At 46.2% G+C, this 27576-nt stretch overlaps 3 protein-coding genes across 16 annotated transcripts; 1 reads left to right on the top strand and 2 right to left on the bottom strand.

Moving 5' to 3' along the window:
* Positions 1-1311: 1311 nt before the first annotated feature.
* On the bottom strand, positions 1312-3006 carry LOC147993142 (uncharacterized). Its single transcript, XM_087542414.1, has 3 exons — positions 2853-3006; positions 1865-2058; positions 1312-1752 (listed from the first exon to the last, which is right to left on the bottom strand). Exons 1-3 carry the CDS (start codon positions 2976-2978, stop codon positions 1560-1562), a joined length of 513 nt encoding a protein of 170 aa, XP_087398540.1. The 5' UTR covers positions 2979-3006; the 3' UTR covers positions 1312-1559.
* Positions 3007-5309: 2303 nt separating this feature from the next.
* On the top strand, positions 5310-7581 carry LOC147993141 (uncharacterized). Its single transcript, XM_087542408.1, has 3 exons — positions 5310-5620; positions 6879-7030; positions 7117-7581. Exons 1-3 carry the CDS (start codon positions 5498-5500, stop codon positions 7289-7291), a joined length of 450 nt encoding a protein of 149 aa, XP_087398534.1. The 5' UTR covers positions 5310-5497; the 3' UTR covers positions 7292-7581.
* A 1729-nt stretch (positions 7582-9310) lies between these two features.
* On the bottom strand, positions 9311-23885 carry LOC125533229 (uncharacterized). Of its 14 annotated transcripts, none has more exons than XR_015610096.1 (9): positions 23270-23880; positions 22488-23036; positions 21803-21926; positions 11198-11276; positions 10955-11084; positions 10754-10851; positions 10531-10679; positions 10409-10451; positions 10091-10283 (listed from the first exon to the last, which is right to left on the bottom strand). XR_015610096.1 is itself a non-coding variant. In XM_087533528.1 (8 exons), exons 3-8 carry the CDS (start codon positions 22507-22509, stop codon positions 9763-9765), a joined length of 798 nt encoding a protein of 265 aa, XP_087389654.1. In that variant the 5' UTR covers positions 22510-22564; positions 22807-23036; positions 23270-23885; the 3' UTR covers positions 9311-9762. The 14 variants fall into 14 exon arrangements, 3 of the variants coding, with proteins under 3 accessions (XP_087389654.1, XP_087389659.1, XP_087389661.1); XR_015610092.1 differs by having other exon boundaries at positions 10955-11104; positions 23270-23879; XR_015610094.1 differs by having other exon boundaries at positions 10955-11057; positions 23270-23878.
* Between the last annotated feature and the right edge of the window lie 3691 nt (positions 23886-27576).

Here is a 27576-nt window from a genome sequence, read left to right as displayed (position 1 = left end):
CCACGCAGCAGGCCAAAGATGACCTGTACCTCCACTGGACCGCGCACCCCACACATAGCAAGTACGTCATCGCTGTGCAGGGCCACCACCAAGCCTCCGCGACGACGGGCCTGCAGAGACCAGAACGGGTCCTGCACCCCGCATCCAAACCGCGACCGGAGCCCCTCTGCTCCAGCATCGCCTCCGCTCGTGAACCGGCCGCTGTCACCACGCGCCATCACGCCCAGACCCGCGGTGCTTGGAGTCCACCCGCACAGCACGCCTCCTACACGCCAGATCCAAGCATTCCGGAGCCCCGCGCGCGCCTCTCGCGCCCGACATGCCGCAGATCCGCGCAGGAGTAACGCCAGAACACCATCCGCATGCGACTCCTCGGATCTGGCCACCACGTCATGTTGCAACCACCGCTCGCCACGCTCCCCTGAAGATGAGCGCCCCCGCGCGCCGTGCGCCTCATGAGCCCTCCCGCGCCCGTCGCCTCCATCGGTGCCAGCTAGTCATGCCAAGATCCGCGCTTCCTCGAGCCACGCGCGCGCCCGTTGCCGCACCCCTCCCCGAGCTCGCGTGCTCCGCCAGCTCGCCGTGCTGTACCCATCACCCCCTGCAGACACAAGTGCCCCGCACCACCCGAGCTGCACAAGAGGGTGAAACCGATAGGCCCGCCGCCGCCGCTGCCACGCGGGCTTTGCCTGGCAGCGCTTGCCGGCGGCAGTGGGGGAGGGCGAGTTCGGGAGCGGCTAGGGTTAGCGCCCAAGTCGCCCCGCGGGAGGGCGACCATTTACTTTTTAATTATCTGCTTGTTTCCCGACGAACCATCCAATGCACTGTAGGTGCACCCAGTCATGATTTTGGAGAGGTTCACAAGGATCAGATCAACAATATGCTATCATGGGGCAAGCTAATAAATCGCTCGCTGATGCGAAAGAAGCCTACTTGGCCATGAGGCGTTACTCGTTCATAGCCCAGTCGGTGCCCTCACCGTTGGACGGACAAGTGAAGACATTGTCCAACTTCCATATTACAGATATAGCTCAAGTAGCTTCTTCAACCAAAGCGATCTTTTACAATGGTAAAAGCAGCCTTACAAATTGTAGAGTGGTCAATTTTTTATTTCTACCGATTACTTTGACAGGGTTTTGAAGTAATGATATCGGCTCTAATGTGCACTGAGAACTTAGTTGGCTCAATGTAAGTGAAAATAAAAAGTTTGTTTGTTTTGTACCTTCTTATATTTTATTTACATACTATACTGATATAATATACATCATATAAATATTTCTATTACACTAAAAAAATTGATGCAGAGACCACAACAACCATATGGACAAGCAAATCTCACAAAATAACCAATATATCAGTTAAGCATCATCAAACAACGTCAGAGCACAGTCACAGGAACGGACAGGGCTACTATTCCTCAGGCCGATTCTCCACAAGACTTTGGAACCTCAGGCGACCGGCAATTCTCCAAGACATCACTACCAACCGATTATCCGACAACTTCACAGCCAATATTCAACACCTCCATCAGTCCATTGACAATCTTGAGTTCTTCACCTTCAGCAAACAACTACTTCTTCCCCCTGACCGATGCAATTCTTCTTCCTCAACTCATCTCCTCCCTGTTGAACAGCACCCAAGTTCTTTCCGCTGCCCCCCGCTTTATAGATATTCCAGATTGCGTAGGCGCTTACGCCAGGGCTTAAGCACATCCATAGAATATAGAAGCTATGTACTTTCCGAAGGTAACACCTAAATATCATCCAGGTGAGATGCAACAAACATTTATTAATTCATCTATTTAATAATAGAAATATTAAAGATAAATTAATAAAAAGGGCGTATGTTGGAAGAAAATATGTACCACGCGATGCTTTCGGGCCTAGGTTTGATGTGCGCGGAGAGATGATGCATGAGCTGGACGTTTGCGTAGCACATGGAGCCGTCGTTGCGCTTATAGCCGTGGCGCAGGATGAGGTCGTACAGCTTCTCCTTCTTCTCTTGGATCTGCTCCAGGACCTCCCTCCCGGCTTCTTGTTTCCCGTGCGACGAGAAGGCCTGCAGCATTTGTGTAGTTAGTTAGGGCATCTCTAATGGGACCCGTAAATCTTCCGCAGCTGTTTGAACCGTGCTGTTTGGACCACAGAAGTCATTCAACGCTGATTTGTATCGGTCCGTGAAGCGGATTGGACGCGATTTCTTTTGCAAACTGAAGACAAATGTGGCCGCCCTTGTCGCCACCTGGCATATCCGCCATGCCAGGCGGATCGAGGCTGACTTGCCGGCCAGCTCGCCCGAGGTCTATGATGACGACGACACCATGATGGAGACAGGCTCCGATGTCTCCGCCCCGACTTCACCATGGAACAGGCGCATGCGTTGTTCAACGCCGCCATTGCAAAGGTGCAGCCTACGCCAACGCCTTTGTCGGCGTTTCGTTGTACCGTTGTTCCTCCTGGAGCAACACCGGCTGGCGGAAGGCCAGATCTATGACGAGCGTGTGAGTGAGGAGGCCATGGCCGCGGTGAACCCAAATTTCATCGCAGAGCAGCGTGCCATCTATAATTTGGGGCGGGTCTTTTTTTTGTGTTCTAAAGTTAAATCCGCCGTGTTTGTATGAAATCCGACATGTTTGTATAAATTCGGACATGTTTGCATGAATTTCATCCGGTTTGTTGAAAAATAGTTTGAAATATATGCGACTAGTGTTAGATGGGTCCACGGACTGGTTCCCTGTTCACGGATGAATACATGAGGTTTTTTTGCGGGGTGCCATTAAAAACGCACAGATGTGTATTATCTATTAAAAAAAGAAGACTGGATAACTAGGGATTTCGAGATCGAATTACCACCTGGGTGAGATTCGGGCGGCCCAAGCCGGGAGCGGCGGGGCTAGGCCGGCTGAGCACCGGCGGTAGAAGGCGGCCGCCACCGGAGAGCCTCCTTCCGGCGGCGCATCGGAGAGCCGCCATCGCCATCTTCGGTCAACGGCAACTACGGATCTTGTCTTGTGATTGATTGTTGGTGCGGTTAGGGTTCTTGGCCCTCACGGAGGAAGCGACGGCCTGCGCCGTATTAAATACCACAATCTGTCTGGGAGTAGGTAGTAGAGTTTACCACAATTTATTAATAAAAGCGGTTCCGCTGATGGGCCGGCACGGTAAGGTGTGACTATTTTCTCTCTTTTTTTCATGCTTCTTGTTTTCCTTTTTTTTCTGTTTAGATTTAGACTTTTTCCTTTGCCTTGTGACTGGTTCATATAAATAAGTCATTCGCTTTTTTTCAAGTTGGTTGCACAGTGGATATTATTCCAGGGTGACATGCATAGCGCCGGCGAGGCGGCGACGCATGCATAACTTCCCATGACGTACCCACGCGATTACTAGCATCTGCTATTTTTCCTAAGGAAAACTTTTTATTTCAACCGACTGATTTTGGGTGGTGCAAACTTCCCCGCGAGCCGTCCTATCGAGTTTGATCGTGCGGTGCTGGCGTTTCTCACACTCCCGCTTGGACAGCAGCACAGGCCAGGTTCGACTGGGTCACGCTCAACCGCCTGGCATCTCAAGGACATCGAAGCAGGGGTGGTCAAATGCAAGCACTACTCACGTAGTAGCTGATGCGAGAGGTGACGCATCGGTGAGCCACGGCGACAACGAGAAGTGGAGGTGCACGCGACGACGACGACGCTCTGCCAACGCAGGTATTCCACACACCTCACCCAAATCGAGCTGAAATGCTAGGTTTCGGTACAAAATCAGGGGCTTGACAAGCGGCGCTCGTAGAGCGGAGGGGACTCAACGGCACAGCGACTGTGGGTCAGAGGGGATCGTCGGGAGTGTTTTGGTCAGGGGAGATTGGGGTTGGAGATCACGCATGTGTGCACTACATTATGAAACAGAGGGAATAGTCGCCAATGCAGAGACACTATGTCTTTTATCTGGTTTGTTGTACTGCTGTTGTTGGATAGTTTTAGAAGTACTACAACATTTTTATCTTTGTTGTGGTTTGTGTTCTCTCCTTCCGGAGACTGAATAATGGATGATGAAGAATCTACTTATGGATCATTCGCAAATCTCAACATGGGTTTCAACAAGCCACTTGTGTACAGTTGCTAAGAAAAATCTGGACGATGATAAGAGGTAAATCTTAAGTGATTGCTGCTGCAAGCGCTGACTAGCACCTGCTGCCACAGCCGGTGGCCTGCTGCTAAGCCAGGGGTGGGTCGGACGGGTCGCCGTTGCAACGCTCCGACCAGTGCCTGAATGGGACGCGTGGTGGGCGAGCTTATTGCTGATTGTGACGATGCTGAGCAGTAAGCGAGGTGGGCGAGAGTTGAAGCATGGCCGGGCTGCGGGAGCATATTATTTGTCGGGCCACCGGAGCATCAGCAGTGCTGTAATTGAGCATCGTTGGGCCGTCGGAACATCAATGGTGCTGCAATGGAGTATCTCGGGCCGTCAGAGCATCACAGGGGCTGCAATGGAGCATCACATGGCGACGCTTCGATGGCCACAATGACAAGGCGTGCTTCAACGATATTGATGGACGACCCATGCTTTAATGGCCGCGGTGATGCTTCGACGACCATGACCATGAGGTGTGCATCGACGGCATCGCCGGACGCGACAATGCCGGGACGCATGCTTCAACGGCCACGGCGCCGCTTCGATGGCCATGATGACAAGGCGTGCTTCAACTACATTGACGGACACGGCAATGCTGCGACTCTTGCTTCAATGGCCGTGGCTACGCTTCGACGGCCATGACGACAATGCGTTCTTCAACGATGCAATGCTACGACGCGTGTATCAATGGCCGTGGCGACGCTTCGACGGCCACGATGACAAGGCGTGCTTCAATGGGATCAACGGACGCGACAACCCTGCAACACATGCTTCAACGGGCCGCGGTAACGCTGCGACGGCCATGACGACAAGGCATGCTTCAACGGCATCGACAGCAGCGACAATGCTGCTGCTTGTGCTTCAACGGCCATGATGATGAGACGTGTTGCGATGACGACATCGTCGACAACAAGGGCGATGCTGCGAGGCGTGCTTCCACGGCCACGACAATAAGGTGTGCTTTGACGACAGTCGACGATGCTTTGCTTCGACGGCACGCGCCCATCCACTGTTCTGAGAATGCTTGCTTGAAGACGTACTCTACAATGGTGGCGAACGTGTTGGACGCTTGCTGGTGCAAGGCGAGTGGAAGAGTTTGTGATGTGAGAAGAAGGGTACGGGGTGTTGCCTATTGCGTGCTGAGTAGTGCAAAAGTAGGATAGGAAGACAGATAATCACGCAAGGTTGTATCGCATGGCTGTAGAGGTGGTTGCTTTTTTTTCTAAGATTAACCGGATGATTTGTAGCAGCTGCCATAAAGTAAAACAGGTTTTGCTAAAAAGAAAGTAAAATCTGCGTGGAGCCATCTTCTTGTTTCCTCTCCTCTATCGAGTCTTGATTTGTGCCGGCGGCGGAAGCAATTCATCTCCATGGCGGCGACCGCGCTCCGGACCACCTGCCAGCGGATCGGCGGCCGCGCCCTCCGGCCATCGCTGGCCCCCGCGGCGGCGCATCAGAACCAGCCCACCACCTCTCGCCTTTTCCACAGCACGGTAAGCCCCCCCCCCCCCCCCCCCCCTCAACGTCCGAACGGACGGCGGCCATAGACCGGTTTCCTCCCGATTTGCCATATTTTCGCCCCTTGTTTGCTCCCATCGTAGGAACCCTAACCCTAGTAATGCGGATTCTCCCCTGCTGGCCTGTGCATGCCGGTGACACTGTTCTATTCTGGAAGGATGCTTGGGAACAAGATGGCTTGCTGATGGACCAATATGAGCACCTCTTCTCTTTTGCTCTTCAGGAGTATCTCCCAGTCCAGCAATTCATGGAACCTCAAGACCATCTGCACAACTTTCACCTGCCTCTATCCTTGGAGGCTCATGAAGAGCTTCAGGACCTCCAAATCAAATTGATCAGTGTGCGGATCGGACCTTGGAGTCCTGATGATTGGATCTTATGTTCGGGGGATGTTCAATACATGCCAAATAAGTACTATGGAATCTGATTCAGGCAAATACAACCCTCCCTTGTTCCGACTAGCATATGGAAATCCAAGTGCATCATGAAACAAAAGGTTTTCGCTTGGTTAACACTAGGAATATGCTTAAGAGGAGGCGCTTTGATATTTGAGAGGATCTTTCTTGCCTGCTTGTGTGATGATGACGTGGAAGAAACCACCATACACCTATTATTTGCTTGCACATTCAGTGCTTCTTGTTGGAATACCATTCATATTCATATTACCTGGGATACCACAAAGGGGTCTACCTGAGATGATGAGCAATGCTGCTACTGCCAAACTGGAAATACTTTGATGGTGTGACTCCTACATTGGAAGGGTGGGCTGCTTTGATTAAGGAGGATTTATAAATCAACTTAAGTTCAGGGTCTCCCCTAATCTATCTGACTTCCTAACCTCTTTTGTAAATTCCATTGTACTCTGCATGTTTAATTAGCAACCTAAGCTTTTCCTTCTCGTTTACCAAATGCTACAATCTGAATCTGAAAGAGGGGCATAATAGTCCTGGGTTGAGAATTCGCTTGATATGCTGCTGGTCTTAATTTACTTGCATGCTTGACTGAATTTAGCTGGGTGCTAGTGCATGCTGTCAGACTCAAGTGCTGAATGACATTATCGTTGCATTGTTTGCCAATTGATTGATTGCACGCCTCTTGGAATCTTTTTGAGTGCTACTGCTGTCATAAAGCATATATACCTGCTCTACTTCTGAGATAAACTTCGATATTGATCTGTTCCTGATTTGGGTTAATGTGGTTTCTCCCTGTCTTGCTCTGTCAATAACAATGCAGAAGGCGGCCGCAACTCATTCGGCTGAGATCCAGCAGGTCAAAGAGGAGCTCTACCGCATGATGTCCGAAAACAGGGACAAGATAGGAAACCAGAAGAGCCTGATCAAGCACCTCTCATCCCATGTGGAGCCTAAACCTGAGGACCCCGTCTGGTATGATCTTGAGCCCGGTATTGTTCTATATGCCTGTTACAGTCTTGGTTTACAAGGGCTCTAATCTCTCTTGTACTGCCCTGCAGGCGCTTCTATCGCAGGGCAAAGTGCTACCATTTAGTCATGATGTATAGCCCAGCATTCCTTTATGGCTACATGTCTATGTTGGATGCGCCTGATGGCAAGAAGGAGATGACGCCAGCTGAGAAGGATGATTTTAACAAGAGGATGGCCGCGTTGATGCCCAATGTAGAACTTTGAGGACAGCTAGTTGCATAGCGACTAACCCCGGCACTTTATGTAGTTGCCATTGCTCTGTTTGGACACTGCGGCTTTGTTAGACTAAATTATATGTTAAGACTGAGTTATAGTGAGAATGTTATGGTAAGGCTGAACTAACTGTGATGCTTGGTGAAAAGTGCTATCTTATATGTTAAGACTGAGTTATCAGTGAGAATGTTGGCTCAATTGGTATAGTACTATGTTGATGTCATTTGGGTGTCTCTTGGCAAGTAGTTTGTTTGTGTAAGGATGTGGGAGCTATTTGCTCACACTGTATTTCATTTGTCTTATGCAGAGCTGAAAACGTGCTTGTGTGGAAAGGGTTTAGCATCCTTTCAATGTAACCTATGATGACTATTTGGTTACTCTGTTGTGTTCTGTAACAGTAAGACATGATTGCTCTCTAACTGCCCCAGTGTGTCAAGATAATTCCATTTTTGTGACTTAGCAGTACAGTTTCATGTACCATTAATCTTTAGAGGGAATGAAGATCAGGAGTGTGGATTTCCGAGTCTGGTTCGCGCGAGCTTTTCCCTTCCTCCCGCGAGCGTCCGCGAGGCTAAACCTAGCGCCACCGCCCGCCCACCCCTCCTCCTCCTCTCCCCCTCCCTCGCCTTTGCCAGGGGGCCCGAGTGGGCAAAGCCCGATCGTCGCCGGCGGCGGCGAGGTCCTCTTGTCTCCTCGCGCGGGGGGAACGGCGCAGGTTGGATCTCTCGGGCCGGGACGCGGTGCTCGTTGCCGGGCGTGGCGGCGCAGCGGCTCTCCGGCGTGGGCCTGCGATGGTGGCGTGGCGGCGGCGTGACAGGCGGCAAGGAGGAGGTGCAGGCTGGTGGGTGGTGTCGGCGGCGGCTGCTGCCCTGCAGCGCCCTGGCGTCGACTCTGGCGCTGCGGGTCGAGTTCGACCAGGTCGCGGGCGGCCCTCTCTCTGTGGCTCGGGTGGGGGAGGGGGGCGGCGCGGCAGCGGTGGCGGTGAGCGTCCCCGTTCAGCCCGGCCCTTTGCGGCGAGACGGCGGCGCTTGGCACGGGGAGACCCCCCTACCGGCTTCCCTTGGGCGTGGCGGTGGCCGATCTAGTTCCCCTTCCCCTTCTTTGTCGTGCAGCGGCGACAGGTGCGCCCCGGCTGGTCCGGGCCTGTTGCTTAGGGGGCGAACATGGTTTCGGGGGGGGGGGGGGGCTGGCTGGTGGACGGGGGCGCTTCTGTGTGCCCCGTCGCCGATCTTGGCCTTGGGCTGCTCCGTCACCTCCCCCTTCCCCCGGACCGGCATATGGTCACGGTTCCTCTCGTGGCAAGGTGTTCGCCGGTGGCTTCGGAGTCGGCTGGGGGCATAGATCTGGCCAAAGGTGTGCTCTTTGGTGGCTGTCGCGGTGGTCTGGTGGCAGGGTGGCGGTCCTGGCGGTGGGAGGCACGTATGTCATGGGCGGACTGCGCGTCTCGGTTGCGGACGCGCAGGCATGGCTGCTTGGGCGGCATGGCTGCGAGTGGTTGGCGGATCGGGGATGCGACGAAGGGGTTGAAGCACTGGGGTTCATCACCTGTCCAGTTCGTGCACTGGCCGACGGTGGCGGCGTTCGCGGATGTCGTGTTCCTTTTTGTAGGCTCCGTCGTGGTGCTCCTTCTCGTTCGTCTCGCTTCGGGTGAAAACTTGATCCTTGGACCGGACGGTGGCGACATTCCGTGGTCGTACCCTTCTTGGAGGCATCGTCTTGGAGCCCTCAGTCCGGCGTGGTTCGTCACACACCCTCCCGGACGATTGCTCTTGGTGGTCTCCTTCGGCGCTAAGCGGTTCCTTGTTTTGCACATCTTGAGGGTGTGTTTCGTTGCCCGGCTTCCTTGTATCTCACCTTGGGTATGTGTGGTGTGCGTTTGTATCGTTGCTTTGGATGTAAGTGGTTGTTGGCTTGTTGCTTTATAATATAAAGCGGGGGAAACCCCTTTTTCTTAAGATCAGGAGTGTCACAAGATGCCTGCATGTAACTTTGAATCCAGTCAAAGCCATGTATGAACCAATCTTGATTGAATGATGATACTCTTTTCTGACCTCTTGTATGGTCATCCTAGTTTAGCAGGCCAACATTGATTGGTTACAGCCATCAGAAGGAATGATTACAGCCATCAAAAGGAATGATTAGTTACACCCACCAGGTTATTCAAATGCTCACATTGCCTTTCTTGTCATCTTGGAGAAAGCCATATCTTTTCCGCAGCCCATAGAGAGCATCACTGTGCAAGCATCTTCGGGAGTACAATGGCAATCAAAACTGGGAGGTCCTTCCCTCTCGATGTCTGAACAAATAATCTCTACTCCTAATGGAGCAGTTGGTGAATAGTCCACACGGTTTTTTTTCGCTGGTTTATTTTCGTCGTCCTACGACCTGTGCACTACCCTCGAACGAAATAAACCCGCTACATCAAGTACCGCTGGTTTCGCTCCCTCGTTCACGCAGCTGATCTATCTCCGCCCCCCCCCCCCCCCCCCCCCCGAAACAGCAGATCGATCTCCGACGCCGCCCGATCGCACGCCCGATCCAACCCTACGCCCATTCCGCGGCGGATCCATCCCTGGACCGCGCCGCGGCGGATCCATCCTGCGCCGCGCCGCGGTAGATCCATCCCTGCGCCGCGCCGATCCATTCCTTCGCCGTCGCGGTTGCAGGAGGCGGCTGACTGCTGTTGAATCGGGCGAGGAAACGGGGACGCGATCCCGCGTGTCGTGTTCGCCGGCGATCACGACCCCGATCCGACGGCGCCACCCTGTGACCACCCACAGGTTCTCAACGTAATGCAAGTTCATACACATTATTTTGTACTTAATATTACATACTGAAGGCCATACAAAAAATCGTCTCAGGAGGCGGTGAACTGCCGTGGGATCGCATCAGGAGGCGCGAAGCGATCTGCTGTGTGATCTCTTCAGAAGACTGTAAATCCCCTGGTGATCCCCTCCTGGACGCGCCCAAGATCCAACTTGTGCTGTACGTATTGCAATTTTATACTCAATAATCGCTCATTACTTAATTTACTCAATATTTGCTGGAGCATGGTAGGCCAAACAGCAGTAAAGAAAATGCATATTTGAGATGGTTGCAAGTGCTTACTTGGAATGCTCAAAACTGCAGTAGTGGAAACAGCAGCAACACCCTGGCAACCAAACAAGAAGCGATGTTGAGAAATATATAATTACCCATAATAACATGTTAGAGAAATGGTATGCACCTACATAGCAGAGTAGCAGTATGAGTGGGGAAAAACATGAGAAAGTTTGCCCCAGTCGATTCTATTAACACGACACAGCTCACGTTGATAAGAATGGAAGGAACAAATGAAACCATGTCTTCGAGTGCTTCAACCTTCTCCATAGGGAATGAGCTATAGAGATCCTCAACATCACTAAATTCATCAAAAATGGATATTATGACAGCTAAGCAGGAAGAAAATCAGACCTGATTAATATGATGGTAGATAACTTCAGTTCACAACCAATTGTTAATATGATGAAATCTTTGCGTGTAGGTATGTATGGGGAATCCACAAAGCAAATCTGCGGAACATACAACATCGTCAGGTGTCCCTAGAGGTAAATCTTTGACTAAAATTTTTCCCATGATTTAATACTAATTATTTATCGAATTTATCTCGCTTACTTGTATGAATGACACTCAGATGGGCCGACACTTGAACCATCTGGACAACCGATTCTTCCGGATAATGAACTTGTGGGTACTGAAGGTGTAGGATATCAGACGGCTGGGACAAACGTTGTTGATAATCACCCTATTAGTCCAGGTATGAGGCTGTGCGGATATAGTACTCGTCATTTTATTATCTTATGTTCTTGACTTCAATCTCGGTAACTTGTATGAACCATGCTCCAGGCCACTCCATACCTGAACAGACCGCGGACCCGGTCGTTCCCCAACCCAGTGATTGTGATATCACATGTGATCAGCAGCCTCCCGATTTGATCTCACGTGAGCAAAAAACATATTGAAAATGAGAACCGGCAAAAAGAACAGCATAATAACAATATCATTCTTATAGAGATCGTGTTGCATATGTTCAAGAACAGCATAAGAAAAATATCATTTTGCTTTTGTTTTGTTCCAGATGTTCTTGATGTGTCTCCGATTGATGGAGGAATACACCTGTACACTATGTCAACTGCTCAAGTTTTATCCCAAACCGTTTCAACATCCGAGCACATGACTACAGGATCATTTGACAACGTCACCAAACAACCTAAAAAAGGTATCTTATCTGATGAAAAAAGGGAGCAGATAAACGCCAAGAGGCGAGCTACTTATCGCCGGAAAAAAGAGGAGGAAGCAAAGAAACTTGAGCATGAAAGTCAAGCTTACCTTTCAATTTCTGGTATGATTGTTTTGTTTATAATGAAAACAATGTGCATTCCTGCTTTGACTACCCTCACAACTTGCTGAATCTATTACAAGATCGTCTATTTACTTTTATGAACCAATTTCAGATCAGTCCATCACTGAACAGACCGGATTTGTTGTTGCTCCTAAAAGCACTGATATTGATATCACACGTGTACCGCGGCCTTACGAACTGAACTCAGGCTAGTATAAAACATAATGAGTACTCTCTACTCTTCGGATAGCACTAATCTTACCCGTTATGACCACTATCGGTTATTTTTACATCAAGCAGGCAACCCGGCAACCTCGTCAATGTTTGTGTCTCTCGGTTGTCTCACTGAAGAGTGTGCCGCAGCCTTAGCACAACGTGTAAACGGTACTACAAGATTCGTCTACCGTTGTGAACCGTATCTATCTTTTAGAGGTTGTGTTGCAGATGTTCATTATAAATACTATGAACATTATCATTTTGCTTTGGGTTTGTTCCAGAAACTCTAGATGTGACTCATATATATGGAGGAAATCCTGTAAACATCAATGGAACTCCTCAAGTTTTAACCCAATCCGGTTCAGCATCCAAGCACATTACTACAGGATCTGTAGTGAGTGTCTCCAAACCTTCTAAGAAAATTATCTTGTCTGATGAAAAAAGGGAGCAGATAAACGCCCAGAGGCGAGCTGCTTATCGGAGGAAAAAAGAAGAGGAAGCAGAAAAAATACAGCATGGAAGTCAACCTGACCTTTCAATACCTGGTATGATTGGATGATTTTAAATCAAGACACTGTACATTGCTGCATTCACTACTCTCACACCTTCATGCATCTATTACTAGGTGACAAGAGGGACCTAATTAATGCGCGGAGGCGGGCAACGTATCTTAAGAACAAGGAAAATGCTGACATTAACAAGGAACACATGAAAGCTCCGTTGATAGATGGTTCTCGAAAAAAGCATGATGACGCCGCCGGCGGTCATCTCCATCAAAATATGAAATCCGTTGACATGTCTGGTACGACTATTTCTATATTACAGTCCGACGTCTATTGATTATACTCCCTCTGTTGATAACATTATGATTATTATCTGAGAATCATTGAGTATGACATCTGCAACAATAATGCAGGTGTGCAAAATGTGACACGGAGCGCTCTCGGTGATATCACTAATGGGGTACAAGCTGAGTCTAAGCTTGTTGTGGACAAAAATACCCAGATCAAGGCTCTAGGGCGAGCTACCGTGATGCACAAAGATGATAACCTTCCTGCCCTTACAAGTTCAGGTTAGAATGATTTTTGATTCAGCTCCCTTTTGATAGTATATATATTCCTAATGTTTTTGTCTACATATTTTTAATAAGTAAGCATGCTAAAGAAGCTTTATAAACTCAGTGTTCCACCTATCGCTCATATGACTTTTGAATAGACATTAAGACCTTATGAAAAATAAACGTAAGGAGTCAGATGAAATGACCTACATAATCTGCTGGTACCTTTTGTATCAATTACCAAATAATGTGGTACTAATTAGCGTTTTATACTGTTGTATAACCAGCCGACCCAACTAGGTCCACCTATATGTCATTGTCACAAGATGATGCGGTCTTGCCTCATACCACTACAATCACAGGAGATGTCATTCATGATAACCAACTACCTAGGAAGCAGCGTGGTAAGCAGCGCATAACTAACTTAACTCATGATCAAATGGAGCAATCAAACGCGCGGAGGCGAGCAGCATATCGGAAACATCTAGAGCACGGAACTATCGATCTTGAAGAAAAAAACAGCACGCTGCGAGAATGGAGGGCATGCAGCAAAGCGAAGCGGGAGTTAAGTGCAAAAAGAAAGGCAGTTTATGCTTCCAAAAAAAGACCCCGTGCAAAGAATCCCTCGCACTCCCACGTCCAGACCTAGCAAGCTTATCCCAGACAAAACCCCTCTCTCTGGCGTCCATAGATGATTCATCTGATGGTGAGCCTCTGACGATCATGCAGAATTTCATTGGCGATACCAATGGTATGATAATTCTATTGTCACATATTTGTGCTCATTCTCACCAACCATCATCTGACATGACGCTGTCTATTGTCACAATCGTCTGGTACATAATGCAGACGACATTGATGGGTTCCGAGACTGCATCATGGGCGATGAGACGACACCATCCGACTTTATGGATGAGGAGTACTACATGTTTCGCGGGGAAGGTATTCTTAGCTATAAACTTTGAGTTCGTGCATCTTTTACATTATTATAGTTCGTATTTAATAATGTTTCGAACATCATGTTTCAACAAATTCACGTAGGATCCGATAATGACACCTTGGAGGATGACGAGGAAGCGATCATGTCGTCTGCTATACCTTCCAAGGATGATCCATTAGACTTTGTCTACACAAACATCCCAGACACCACTCACATCCTGAAGCTCGACGCAAACTGCAAACACTGCAAGGCCAAAAAGTTTGTGTCTGAGACTGATGGTTTCTGCTGTCGCAGTGGCCAGATCGAACTTAAACAACCCGAGCCAATCCTAGAGCTGATGAGGCTATGGTCAAGCATGGATGCAGACTCTATACATTTTCGGCAGAACATACGCTTCTTCAACGGGCATTTCGCCTTCACAACCCTTGGCGTCAGCCTTGATGAGAACTACACAAACATGAAGTCTGGGGTGCACATTCCAGGCACACGGCACCATCTACCATAATGTGCATTCGTTCGGGCCTAGCTCCCGTCCTGAGCATCTGCAGTTGTACTTCTTTGATGATGACCCAACCATCACTCATCGTAAGGCCACCAAGAAACTAGACCAGGATGTCGTGAAGAAGTTAGTAGACATACTCAAAGAAAACCCGTACTCCCAGCAATTTAGGAGTTTGGGTGCACACAAGGACAACCTGGATGATTACAGGATAGACCTAAACACCGATAAAAGGCTTGACCAAAGAAAATATAACAGACCGTTGTCATCTGAGGTCGCTGCAATTTGGGTTGAGGGCAATGACATAGCTAAAAGGTTTGACCGGAGGATAACACTTTGTGGTAACAACAACGAAAGGCACAGTATACGTGTGACCTCCGGAGCATATGACCCTTTGTCTTATCCACTATTCTATCCAAGGGGGAACTAGGTTGGCATCCGAAGCTACCTAAACATGATGTTCCTTGGGAGGTTGTACTAAATCCTCAACTGGTCCATGATGATGATGAGGATGCAGGTATCCCGTCTGTGTCCCATTTTGCTAGAAATATTATTTTATTTGTCGATTATATCCTCATTTTGATGGTACTCAATGATGTGCAGAGGGCAACAGCAGGTTGTGCGTCTCTGTCAAGAGACTACTACTGTTACATGCTGCAGACACGGCCTGCGATCTTTAATCCCATACTCTGTGGAGCACGCCTGTTGCAGCAATGGGCCGTCGACATGTACGTCAAGATTGAAAGTTGTCGGTTAAGGTGGTACAGGAAGAACCAGACGCAGATTCGTGCTGACTTGTATAAAGGGGTTGTTGATGCGATCACATCGGGGGAGACACGAGCAAGCGCTGTTGGGGTAAGAATAGTTCTCCCTGGAACATACCCTGGTGGCGACCGCGACATGAAGAAGAGGCATATGGATTCCATGGCAATTGTACATACATACGGGAAGCCTGACATCTTCTTGACCATGACTTGCAATCCAAAATGGGAAGAGATAACGAATGAGTTGCTGCCTGGTCAGACGGCGCAAGACCGACCTGATATTGTGGCTCGCGTGTTCTTTGGCAAACTAGAGGCTATGAAGGACATGTTGTTCAAGAAGCACATCCTGGGTGTTGTTATCGCATATGTATATGTTGTCGAGTTTCAAAAAAGGGGCCTCCCACACGCACATTTTCTGTTGATCATGGACTCAACATATAAACTTATCGTCCCTGAGCAGTATGACCGACTCATTTCCGCAGAGCTCCCAGACAAGCAGAAGTATCCGAAATTGTATGCAATGGTGGTAAAACATATGATGCACGGACCGTGCGGTGCTCTAAACCCGAAGAATGTTTGCATGCAAGAAAACAAATGCAAATGCAGATACCCGCGGTCGTTCAATGAAAACACAACACAGGGGAAGGACTCGTACCCAGTTTATCGACGTAGAGACGATGGAAGGCGTGCTAAGGTCCGAGGGAAGATGTTAGATAACAGATGGGTTGTCCCTTATAACCCATACCTTCTGCGGATGTTCAATTGCCACATCAACGTTGAGGTCTGCTCGAGCATAAAGGCCGTAAAATATCTTTACAAGTACATTTACAAGGGCCATGATAAGGCTTCTTTCAGCATCGACCAGCCCGACGCCGATGGTAACATTGATGAGATCAAGAGATACGTTGACGCAAGGTGGATCACCCCTCCGGAGGCTATGTGGAGGATATTTGGCTTTCGACTTTGCGCCAACTACCCTCCTGTATTGCAGTTGCCTCTTCATCTCACGAATATGCACAGGGTCGCATTCAATGCCCAGGCTGACTTGAAAAATGTTGTCGCCTCAGAAAATAATTCAAAATCCATGTTAACAGAGTATTTCAAGGCTAACCAGGAACACCCTCGGGCTAGAAATATATTGTACAAGGATTTCCCCGGAAGCTTCACGTGGCAGAAGAAAAAGAAGTTTTGGAAGCCGTGGGTCGAACGTTTTCAAATAGGTCGCATCGTGTCTGCCAATCCTGCCGAGGGGGACCGAGATACTATCTGCGTGTGTTGCTAAACCATGTTACGGGCAAAACATCCTTTGACGACTTGCTCACCGTGGACGGCGTGCTATGTGGGAGCTTTAGAGAGGCTTCTGAAAGGTTGGGACTCATCGAGGCAGACAACACGCTGGACGACTGTCTTACTGAGGCTGAGCAGTGGGCGATGCCATGTTCTCTTAGGAGGCTCTTCGCAACCATCTTGGTGCACTGCGAGCCAGGCGACGTGCGTGGTTTATGGGATAGGCACCTCGAGCCTATGTCAGATGACTATCGTCGATCACGCACGTCCCCTGACGAGGTGGAGCAGATGGTGTTGCTAGACATTAGGGGTATGTTGCAGTCCATGGGTAAAGACATTGTAGATTTCGCTCTTCCATGCATAGATGATGCGTTTGACCCAACAGAGGGCGAGGCAAGAGAGGTCGTCGAGGAATCAACAGTTGAGTTCGACATGGATGACACTAAGTTGGCATCTTCCCTGAACTTGGAACAGAGGGTCGCATTCGACGAGATATTAACGGCTGTTGAACGCGGTGATGGTGGTGTATTCTTTGTTGATGGGCCTGGAGGTACAGGTAAGACCTTCCTATACAGGGCGATGCTTGCAAAGGTGAGGAGCGAGGGCAAGATTGGTATCGCTACCGCGACGTCGGGTGTCGCCGCTTCTATCATGCCTGGCGGCAGGACTGCCCACTCGAGGTTCAAGATTCCATTGAGTTGCGATGATGGATCCTCGTGCAGCTTCACCAAGCAGAGTGGGACCACCAAGCTTCTAAGGATGGCCTCATTGATAATATGGGACGAGGCCAGCATGACGAAGTGACAAGCGGTCGAGGCATTGGACAATAGCATGCGCGACATCATGGGAATACGTGACCGACCCTTTGGAGAAAAGACTGTTGTTTTTGGCGGGGACTTTAGGCAGGTGCTTCCGGTCGTTAGAAGGGGGTCGCGGGGCCAGATAATTGATGCAACCCTGCGAAGTTCTCATCTGTGGAAGGGTATGCGGCAGCTTCGGCTCATCACCAACATGAGGGCTCATAACGACACGTGGTTCGCAGATTACTTGCTAAGGGTCGGCAATGGCACTGAGGATGTAGATAATCAAGGCAACATACTACTCCCTGAAGATATTTGTCTGCCGTCTACAGGCGAGGTTGACGACCTGGAAAAACTTATTGACCACGTGTTTCCGAGTCTAGATGACAACATGTCTGATTCTAATTACATGACATCTCGAGCAATCCTTTCCACGACAAATGACAATGTCGACAAGATAAACATCCGCATGATAGAGCGTTTTCATGGAGATGAAGTAATATACCATAGCTTTGACAGTGCGGAGGACGACCCATATGGCTACTACGCTCAGGAGTTTCTGAATGGATTGACTCCTAATGGTCTTCCTCCGCATGCACTCAAGCTAAAGCTGAACTGCCCTGTCATACTTCTAAGGAACATTGATCCAGCTAATGGACTGTGTAACGGCACTAGGCTTGTTGTAAGAGGTTTTGAGAGGAACACCATTGATGCAGAAATCGTGATTGGACAACATGCTGGCAGGAGGGTCTTCCTTCCTCGAATACCTCTCTGCCCATCTGAAAACGACATGTTTCCGTTCAAGTTTAAGAGAAAGCAATTTCCAATAAGGCTTAGCTTTGCTATGACCATTAACAAGGCTCAAGGGCAGACCATCCCGATTGTTGGTGTCTATCTACCCAATCCTGTGTTCTCTCATGGTCAGCTATATGTTGCTTTGTCTCGAGCCACTGCGAAGAGAAACATAAAGATACTCATTCAGAATGAGAAGCCGGAGGAGAAGGCCAACAAGCTAAAGGACAATCCAAAGAAGCGAAAAAGAACGACTGTGTCCTTACTGACCTCAATGAAGAACATCGTCTACAAGGAAGTTCTTACAGGCTGAAGTTTGGTCTTAATAGACTGGCAGGTTTAGTACTGACAGAGCATTTACTCTTGCGATGGTCAATATGAACCTTAATTCGTCTATTTACATATATATTTCTATTTTGATATTTTGAAATTCGCAGTTAAAGATATTCTACAAGCGTACTTGTTCATGCTTACTATGTGATTCAGATATAATGATTGGCAGGATAAAGACCTGGAACATGCAATGAATCTTTTGTATTACGGCAATTTAACATATCTGTTGTTATTATTTTGGTATTTTGATAGTATGTTTGAATGTAAGTTTATGGACGACCTTATTATCCTATGAAATCATCCGCTAGGTCAGCACTATATAATTCTGATTGGTGCTGTAGCAGGAGGGAAATTGTGTAGGTTGTGAAGTTATTTTTTGCATATGTACTTCAAATAAATAATAAAATGATAGCCTGCGTACTTGCGAATAAGTTTAAATGGCCGTGCGACTTTGGAAAATGTGACAACTCACATGCAAATATTTATCTTTCAATGTTAGCAACTGAACTTTATTATGTTTATTCAACAAGTCAAATATTAATAATATTGCCCCGGATTTGTGACTTTGCAAGTTGCCAATTTTTCCTGTATGTGACATTATTTCTCCTTTTGCCGGATTGCTTATGTATATTATTCTTTTGTTGTTTTGTAATCAATCATTTACTACATCTAAACTAGGCTTTGTTTTCCTACATAAGTATTGCACACTGCATGGGTCACTCCGTTGTTGTAAAATTCACTGGAGTGTTCTACATTAGAGAAATATTTATGATGCGGCCCCAAAGCAGGCACAGTCAATGTTATTTATTTTTGTCCTGTATATAGTCTCTTATTTGCCCCTTATTTGAATTTTATAATCCTGGCTTTTCAATACATATCTAAACAGACATGATGTGTTTCTAACTACTTAGTTGCAGGTTTGGCACAAGTAAACGGATGGATGCGTGTTGACATCTTCATGATCTCACAAATATTTCCAGTAGTATTATTTTCCTTTCATTGTGCCATATTCTGTCAGTTGTTTTTCCTATTGCGTGTATCTTGCAGATAAATAAGAGTTTTAATGAATTGTTGGAACCTGGACAGTACCACAATTTATAACCACCTATTATTCTGCCACGAAATGTACATTTTATAGCATATCAGGTGCGCTTCTTTCTGTTCGTGCCTTCAAAATATCAAACCAGAGGACATCTACTAATATATTTCTGTAGCTCTGTTGCTTCCGATGGTACATGAGCTATCACTGTGGTTCATGTACTAATATATTTTTGTAGCTCTGTTTGCATGTGAACATTGTATACATGGCATGTACTATGAAAGAACAGTATGTACATGTCGGTATGTGAACATGATAGTGCAGCCCGGAAAAAATAAGTGCAAGAACCACTGGAATTCAAGGTGCCAATATACAAAAGTGAAAAATCTAATTAATCTCATCCCTTCTACTTAAAAAGAACATACTTATTACTGGATGTGAGTAGAGCGGCAGCTCGCTTTCTCTTTGCAACTCCCTACATTGAGCCGGTGTGCATTATTTGCTGCTGCAGGGGCGTGTAGGCGGCAGCATACATGGTGATTCTCTACTGCAACAACTTGCAATGCAAGGTCTTTGCCGAGGAAGATTCAGGGCATCTGGGAACGATTGCTTTTGCTTGCCCTTGATCTATTAGATAAGCACACGCTGCCAATATATTTTTGGCTTGCATAAAGAGTACTCTTGTGCAAGAGTTGCAACTAACAAGACCTTCCGATGTACTTTTTTGATCCAAAGTTCTACTTATTCTTTTGCGGGTGCCAAAGGTATACTAGATTTTCCTTTTTTTTACTTTCACATCTTCAAATCAGTTGCTTGTGAATTGATGCGTGTGGTATGACTCTATGGTGCACTTCAGTGCACTATTGTTATTGTAACCACTAGAAATATAGCTATATTGCCAATATAGTTGAAATGTGAATTGAAAGATTGGACGTTGCTTTGTGTCATAGCTGAAAAAAGAAAAATGACAGTTGACTGTACTCATTTGACAAATTGTGATCTCGCATCTCTTATTTCGGTTCTGTAGCACAATGCGAAAACCATGCTAAATAAATCACATCGATTAAATATAAAATATTTATGTACCCGTTGCAACGCACGGGCAATTTCATATTTGGGAAATAAATTAATTGTTTCTTTCTATATATCTGGAGGCAAAGTTTGGAAAGGAGACATAAATTAGGAAATATATGATCCGGCTTTGATACATTTGCCGAGTGGAGCATGCGACCAAAATAATTTTATTCCATATTTTCCTGTAGTTTTTTTTATGGAATATTGTAATTACGGAAGGATATGGGCCACCTTCCAAAACGTTATAGTGTCCAATCTCCCGGTCCGGCCTACCATACGTTCAATGGGTTTCCCAGTGTGGCCATTAATATTCACTTAATCGGATTTGTTTATAAGGAATGTTAAATTATGCTTCTTCCGATCGGGAAAGGGAAACATATATAATAGATATATGATCCGGCGTATATTTATTTGCCCAGTGGAGTATGGAAGGAAAATATATGCTTGTCCTTTTATTAGCAAGGATTTGTAATGGAAACATGCACGGAGTATGGAAGGAAGATATATGCTTCCCCTCCGATCAATGATCTACTACATCTAAACCTCTTCGCTATGTTTTTCTGCACAAATATTGCACACTGCCTTGGTCACTTCGTTCTTGTAAAACTAGACTCCACTAAGTGTTCTACATTAGAGAAATATATTTATGATGCGGCCCCAATGCAGACTGTATGTTTACTTATTGTCGTGATCTTTGTACGTCGATGCCTACACCCTACAGCCTGAGCCACTTGACGACCAATCTGTATTTCGATGTTAAAAATATACATGCAGATACGTTAATTATAATGTGGCATCGAATCCCATGATAATAAGTAAATGAATATAAAATTGTGATTTATTTGATATCTTACTATCGTATCTGCGTCGAGCACAACCCAGCGCCTCTATTTCCGGTGAGGTCAACTATCCAGAATCCTCCCGCATCTTAAATCCATTGACGCTTTTCTATTATAGGCTTTGTTCTATGTAGATACCGAAATTAGCACCGCTAAACTTTTAATCTGGAAATACCACTATAGAGTACTTTGCCCTGTAATTAGAAAGTCTTCCTTCGTTGCCGCGCAAGTACTTCTCTTGCATTCCCTGAGATATAAAGTATATACTATCTCTACTTCCTAATCAGTTTGAAAGATTAATTCAAACTATGCATGCTCCTAAGAAGGAGAAGTTCTTTATTATCTTGCATGTACTTTCACCAGAATGATTATTTTCGTTATACCTCACTGACCAATGATGTCAGGCTTTACTTCGTCCGAAATCAGCACATACCAGCTAGCGAATATTCAACATAAAAATATGATGGTTATAGGCACATACCTTTCATTGCCTTTAATCTTCAAGTTCTCCTCGATCTGCTCTCTACCCATGTTCGAACATGATCCAAATTTCTCTTTCATGCTCATGAGTTTCTGATAACACGCTGAATTACTTTTATGTGTTCCTGAATAGAGTAACCAAATTAAGTGAAAATGGGTTTTCTTCTTGACTACATAAAGTAGAAGACGGTACCAGCATTTTCCGACAAAGAGGGAGGGGGAGGAAATAATTTATCATTAAGCTACTCTAAGGGAGTCACATCTTTTAGATTCATCTTTAAATGTAAGGAGAAAGCTGTGATAATGTAGCCATAGAGGAACAAATCCAAAATACACAAAACAAATACATTGTAGCTATCATGAGTTTTGTTGTTGGGGTCAGGCAATTGAAGATTGTGGTCATAAATGCAGTAAAGCATGCCTCTACTTATGAGAGAACAACTAAAATTACAATAAACTCCACACTGATTATAAGTATATTGTTCGTACAAAATGCTAAAAAGGAAAATAGGTCTTCATAAATTGAAGATAGTTCAGCCACATCAGATTCAGCACTACACATAACTCGCGTACATATATGCATTGTTAAATACACTTGCTAATCACATCAATACAAAAATTTCCTTTTGAGGTTTTGCAGCTCTTTGGAAATAAAACAAAAGCGACCAAAGGGCAGCTTCGAATACCTTGCCTGCGGAGACCATGCATGTCCAGCAATGAACCTCACCAGGACTCAATCATTTGGCATGAACAGATTGCTGGGCTGCAGCACACAACAAGAAGAACCAGTTCAACACGGAGTTAATTTGAAAAAACCAATGTCCAAGACAGTTTGTAGTTAACAAAAATTAACATTATTGTTTCAGCTAACAACAAAAATTAACATTATTGTTTCAGTTAACAACTCCTTTCTTGCACGGACATGTATTATGTGATCAAGCAGTAAAAAGCATTTAAAGGATTATCTAAGTACAAAATTTAGAGAGAAAAACAAAACTTTCAGACCATGAACCACCGGTCTTCACAAAATAAGTTGTCCGAGGTTACTTATCTGCCTACGAGAGCGTGTACTGCACGTCGATGATGCCCATTTGCTCTATAGGATCCTGCACAATTTACAGATGTTTTTCCACTATCATGCGCCCATGGACGAGGCACCTTTAGAAGTGTTTGGCATATTATGCATCTCCGAAAATATTTAAATCAGACCCCATGCGTGGAACAGCTTGTTCTGCCTGATATATGTGTGCAACATGTCAGATGCAAATAATTCGATCAACTAATTATTTAGTCTAATCAGCATTGTGCTAAGCAATCAATCAATCAATTTATGTATTGGTTCATATGCCAACACATCTACAAACATCCCTGGTAAATACTGGAGCCAACACCTCCACAAACCCGTGTGAGCTGCAACCTCCACACACAGAATTGCCTGCTATTGATTGAAGAGGAAGAGTAGCTATACCTGGTACGGCTCTATGAACTGTTCTCATCTGCGTCGACCGCATCCGAAGCCTCGACGGCCACCATCCTGCTCATGTCGCTGGCACGGCAGGCTCGACAAAGGGCGGGTGTCGATTTGGGGAGAGGAGGACTCGGCCACGAGGCGGTAGAGGCACGGGAAGGACCCGTCGCCGCTGGCGGCGGCGAGGACAAGTCGAGCACTGCCAAGCGCGGCCGCGAGATTCGCGAGGTCGGCGCGAGCAGGGCAGTCGGCGAAGACGGCATGGGCAGGGAGGCGGCGAGGTGCTTCCCACGAGAGCGAGCGGCGGTCGAGGAGGCCGAAGATCAGGGCGAGGCGGAGGCTGCGGCTAGCGGCGGGAGAAGACTGTCCTTCCACCGCCGGCTGTGGCGACCTTTGTGTGATGTTGGTCGCCGGTTGTGTGCGTCTCTAGCCGCCGTCGGATGAGTGGAGGGGAGTTGGGGAGGGGATGAGATGGGGTGGCGGTGCGAGACGAGGTCGCCGGCTGTGGGGGCGAGAGCGGAGGCGGTGGGGTGGGTGACTCGCCGAGATCTGCCATCGTGAGTGGACTGGGAGTCTGGGAGTGGAGAGAGTGAGGGGATCAGGGGAGGTAGTAGATAGGTGCTGGTTGGGCTTGGGTCGTGCGGGGAAGGAGAGGTTGGGTGCTGTTTTTTTTTTTTTGGTTTTTTAGGAGGTAGATTGGGTGCTGGTTGGGCCGTGTTGGTAGCTGATTTGGGCATACAAAAACATATGTATTAAAGTGTATACATATATTAATTAAACATGGAGCATACAAAAAATATATTTTTATACTTATTAGATATATTCAAAGTATCACACAAAAACACAATTTTGAGAGAAGAAACCGAATATACTTGGTTTGTGTTGGATTGCTTGCATGCTTTTATCTTTCGTCGGACAATTTTCCTTAGCCTATATAAATAAACTAAAATGATTCAAGAAATTTCAGATGACTGCTTATTTATATATGAACATTATAGTTGGTTGTTTTCTCCGAGATAAATGCAACATCTTTTTTTATAATATGAAAAACGGGTTTTCTATTTTACAAAATAAAATAGTTGTGTTAGTTTCACTTTTATTTTTATTATATATATTATATATGTTTTTTTCATCAGAGATAAAAAGTGATGGGTTCTGACATACACACTGATGTAACGATGACTGACCTAACTGAAACACTATGAGAAGAGGTGCATATAGCTAATCTTTGTATGTATGTTATACATGATAATACAAAAGGTGTATTCTTTATGTATTTTTTTCAGAATATAGGAGACATAGATATGGAATTTGGAGATGCACAAAAAGAATCCATCGACAAGGGTTCCGAAGTGACGTCACTAAAATGGGGCTTCATCAAATTTTTTACAATATAATGATGTGGAAGCGGTGTTATCTCATAAAAAATCAAAAAAGGATGCCAATTTAAATGTTACCGCGCAAGGTATTTTTTTCAATGTTGTTATAGATCTTTCCTTCGTCATATTGCCTAATTCACTCGTTTTTTTATCATGCCGACAGATTATGTTTGTACTTATTGTTAATTTTCCATTTTGTGATCACTTTACATTACAAGTGAAGTGAACTTCAATTATTATGCACTTGTGACCATGTTACATTGTCTCTACATATGGTTTCTACCTGTGAAATATCTTTACATAACTTTAGAAAAATATTTCAGAAGCCCGTGACAACGCACGGGCATTCTACTAGTACTCTTAATCTTCTAGTGCTACTACATTTTTCAGGCTTTGGATATTTTAACTGTCAGCTGGGAGATGAGGTGAGGTCAGGTTAGGTCTGACATAGTGAAAGTATGATACTGAATCTCAAATATCCTTCATGTTTTAAATTTGCATAGCCCTCTGTAAAATTGGCTTGCGGTGATAGAGAATGAAGAGAACCGGAGTGTGGATATTGTGACAGACAACTTCATACAGAAAACACCACGGGGGAACTTTTCAGAGGCATCGGTCATCAGCATTGGTCTTAATTTTTTTAACAATAGTATTAGTGTATGAAGAAAAGTACTATACTGAAGATAGAATTTACTGAATCCTAGTAGTCACTTTTTTTATACTGTGTAATACCTCGATAAATAATTTGTTATACTGTTTGGTGCCTTGATAAATAAACGAAGTGGCTCACTGCAGTTTAGCAGTATGTTAAGAGGGCAGGAATGAACTAGAAAAGGAAGCAAAATTCTCACAAACCACTGGTCCAAATCGGTTGGAACTTCCCCAGATCTTTACTGGGCACATATACGATTTTCTAGGTATTTTCTAAAATGTTGAAGTTTGAAGCAAAAAAATTTAAAATTGCCAACTAAAAAAGGCACTTTCTAGCAACTCGTTGGTCCAAGCCGGCTGAAACATTTAAGATTCATGAATAGTTACACGTATGATCACACCACAAACTTTCATGCAAAAGATATTTATACATTATACGCCCGCAAGCTGTTCGGCGGTTTGCCAAGGTACAAAATAGACTCCGCCGACGAGTTCTTTTTCCACAATTTCCTTTGCAACTCTGACGATTCGTCGTCCGACGATGAGGAGGAGATATTGACTGCCGTGTTGGTCCATCACCACCTCAACAGCCAGCGGTCGTTGTTCCATGGCTCCACTCAGGGCCACCTTCCGGCGTTGAATCGCAACCGAGAGAGCGGGCATTTCCTTCTTTGGAAGGACTACTTTGATATAACAAACCCGTTGTTCAAACATAAAAAATTCCGCCGCCGTTTCCGTATGAGTAGGCATCTTTTCAATCGTATTAGAGAGGGGGTGGTCGGCTATGATGACTATTTTGAGTGCAAAGAGGATGCCGTCGGCAAGATTGGTTTCTCCTGTTATCAGAAATGCACTGCCGCCATCCGAATGCTTGCATACGGAGTGCCCGGTGATCTCATTGACGAGTACGTCCGTATGAGCGAGTCTACATGCCTAGAGTCCCTGTATAAGTTCTGCAAGGCTGTTATTGCTGTGTTTGGCCCTGAGTACTTGAGAGAGCCGACAGCTGAAGATACAACCCGTTTGTTGGCGATGAATGCCAGTAGGGGTTTCTCAGGGATGTTTGACAGTATAGACTGCATGCATTGGGAGTGGAAGAACTGCCCTTCTACTTGGCAAGCGCAGTATAAGGGCCATGTCAGGGCTTGCACTGTCATACTAGAGGCCGTAGCGTCTCAAGATCTCTGGGTCTGGCACTCTTTCTTTTACATGGCTAGATCACATAATGATATCAACGTGCTTCAACGCTCGCTGGTGTTTGCTAGGCTTGCCGAAGGCAACAGCCCACCGGTGAACTTTACTGTCAACGGCCACAACTACGACAAAGGATACTACCTCACTACTAGGAAAAGGCCTACTAATGGCGCACCTAATTTGGCCATTAATGGCACATTAGTGGTGCGCCATTAGTATATCTTACTAATGGCGCACCACTGGCGCGCCATTAGTATCACTGGCGCGCCATTAGTATCTGGTATACTAATGGCGCACCTCAGATGCGCCATTAGTATATACAACAATGCGCCATTACTATGCCTCCCAGGGGGCCATGTATACCCAGGTGCTTTGGCATACTAATGGCGCACAACAACAAGATGCGCCATTATTAACTTCGGCATACTAATGGCGCGCTGTTTAATGATGCGCCATTAGTATCCTTTGGCATACTAATGGCGCACTGCGATGTGATGCGCCATTAGTATGAATATTAGGTTTTTTTTAATTTTCTGTTTTTTGCACAGGTTACAAAATGTATAATTGGACAAAATATAGACAACACACATCAACAACAGATTCATCGAATACAATAGAAGATTAGTCTCTGAATACAATTCATTATATTAGTCTCCGAATACAATTCATCATATTAGTCTCCGAATTGAAAAGACCGAAGAAAGATAGAACATTATATTACAAGTCTCGAGACCGCGAGTAGCGAGCTTGTCTTCACATTACAAGTCGATATCGATCATCTAAACTACCATCACATTGAAGAGAGCTGCGGTCATCACGATGAGCATCATCACGATGAAACTCGTCTTCATCCGGTTCCTCCAGCGCTCCCTCCCCTCTCCCGCTAGATAGCGGTCGTATCTAGATTCGGCCTCGGCCCTAGTGGTGTACCCTTTGTAACTGTTACCGCTGAATCGGTGAACCTGTCTCCGACACTCCTCCCAGTCGTCGTAGACTCCGGGAACCTTACCCTTGTACACGACATACGACGGCATCGCTATGCAGTAGCCAAACGAAACGTTAGTACCAATTCACAGAAAATAC

This window comes from Triticum urartu, chromosome 1A (assembly GCF_056163025.1).
Source record: "Triticum urartu cultivar PI428250 chromosome 1A, HENAU_Tu73, whole genome shotgun sequence".
In the NCBI taxonomy this organism is placed as follows: Eukaryota; Viridiplantae; Streptophyta; class Magnoliopsida; order Poales; family Poaceae; genus Triticum; species Triticum urartu.
The sequence above is the reverse complement of the archived record's forward strand: the minus strand, read 5'-3'. Positions and strand labels throughout refer to the sequence as shown.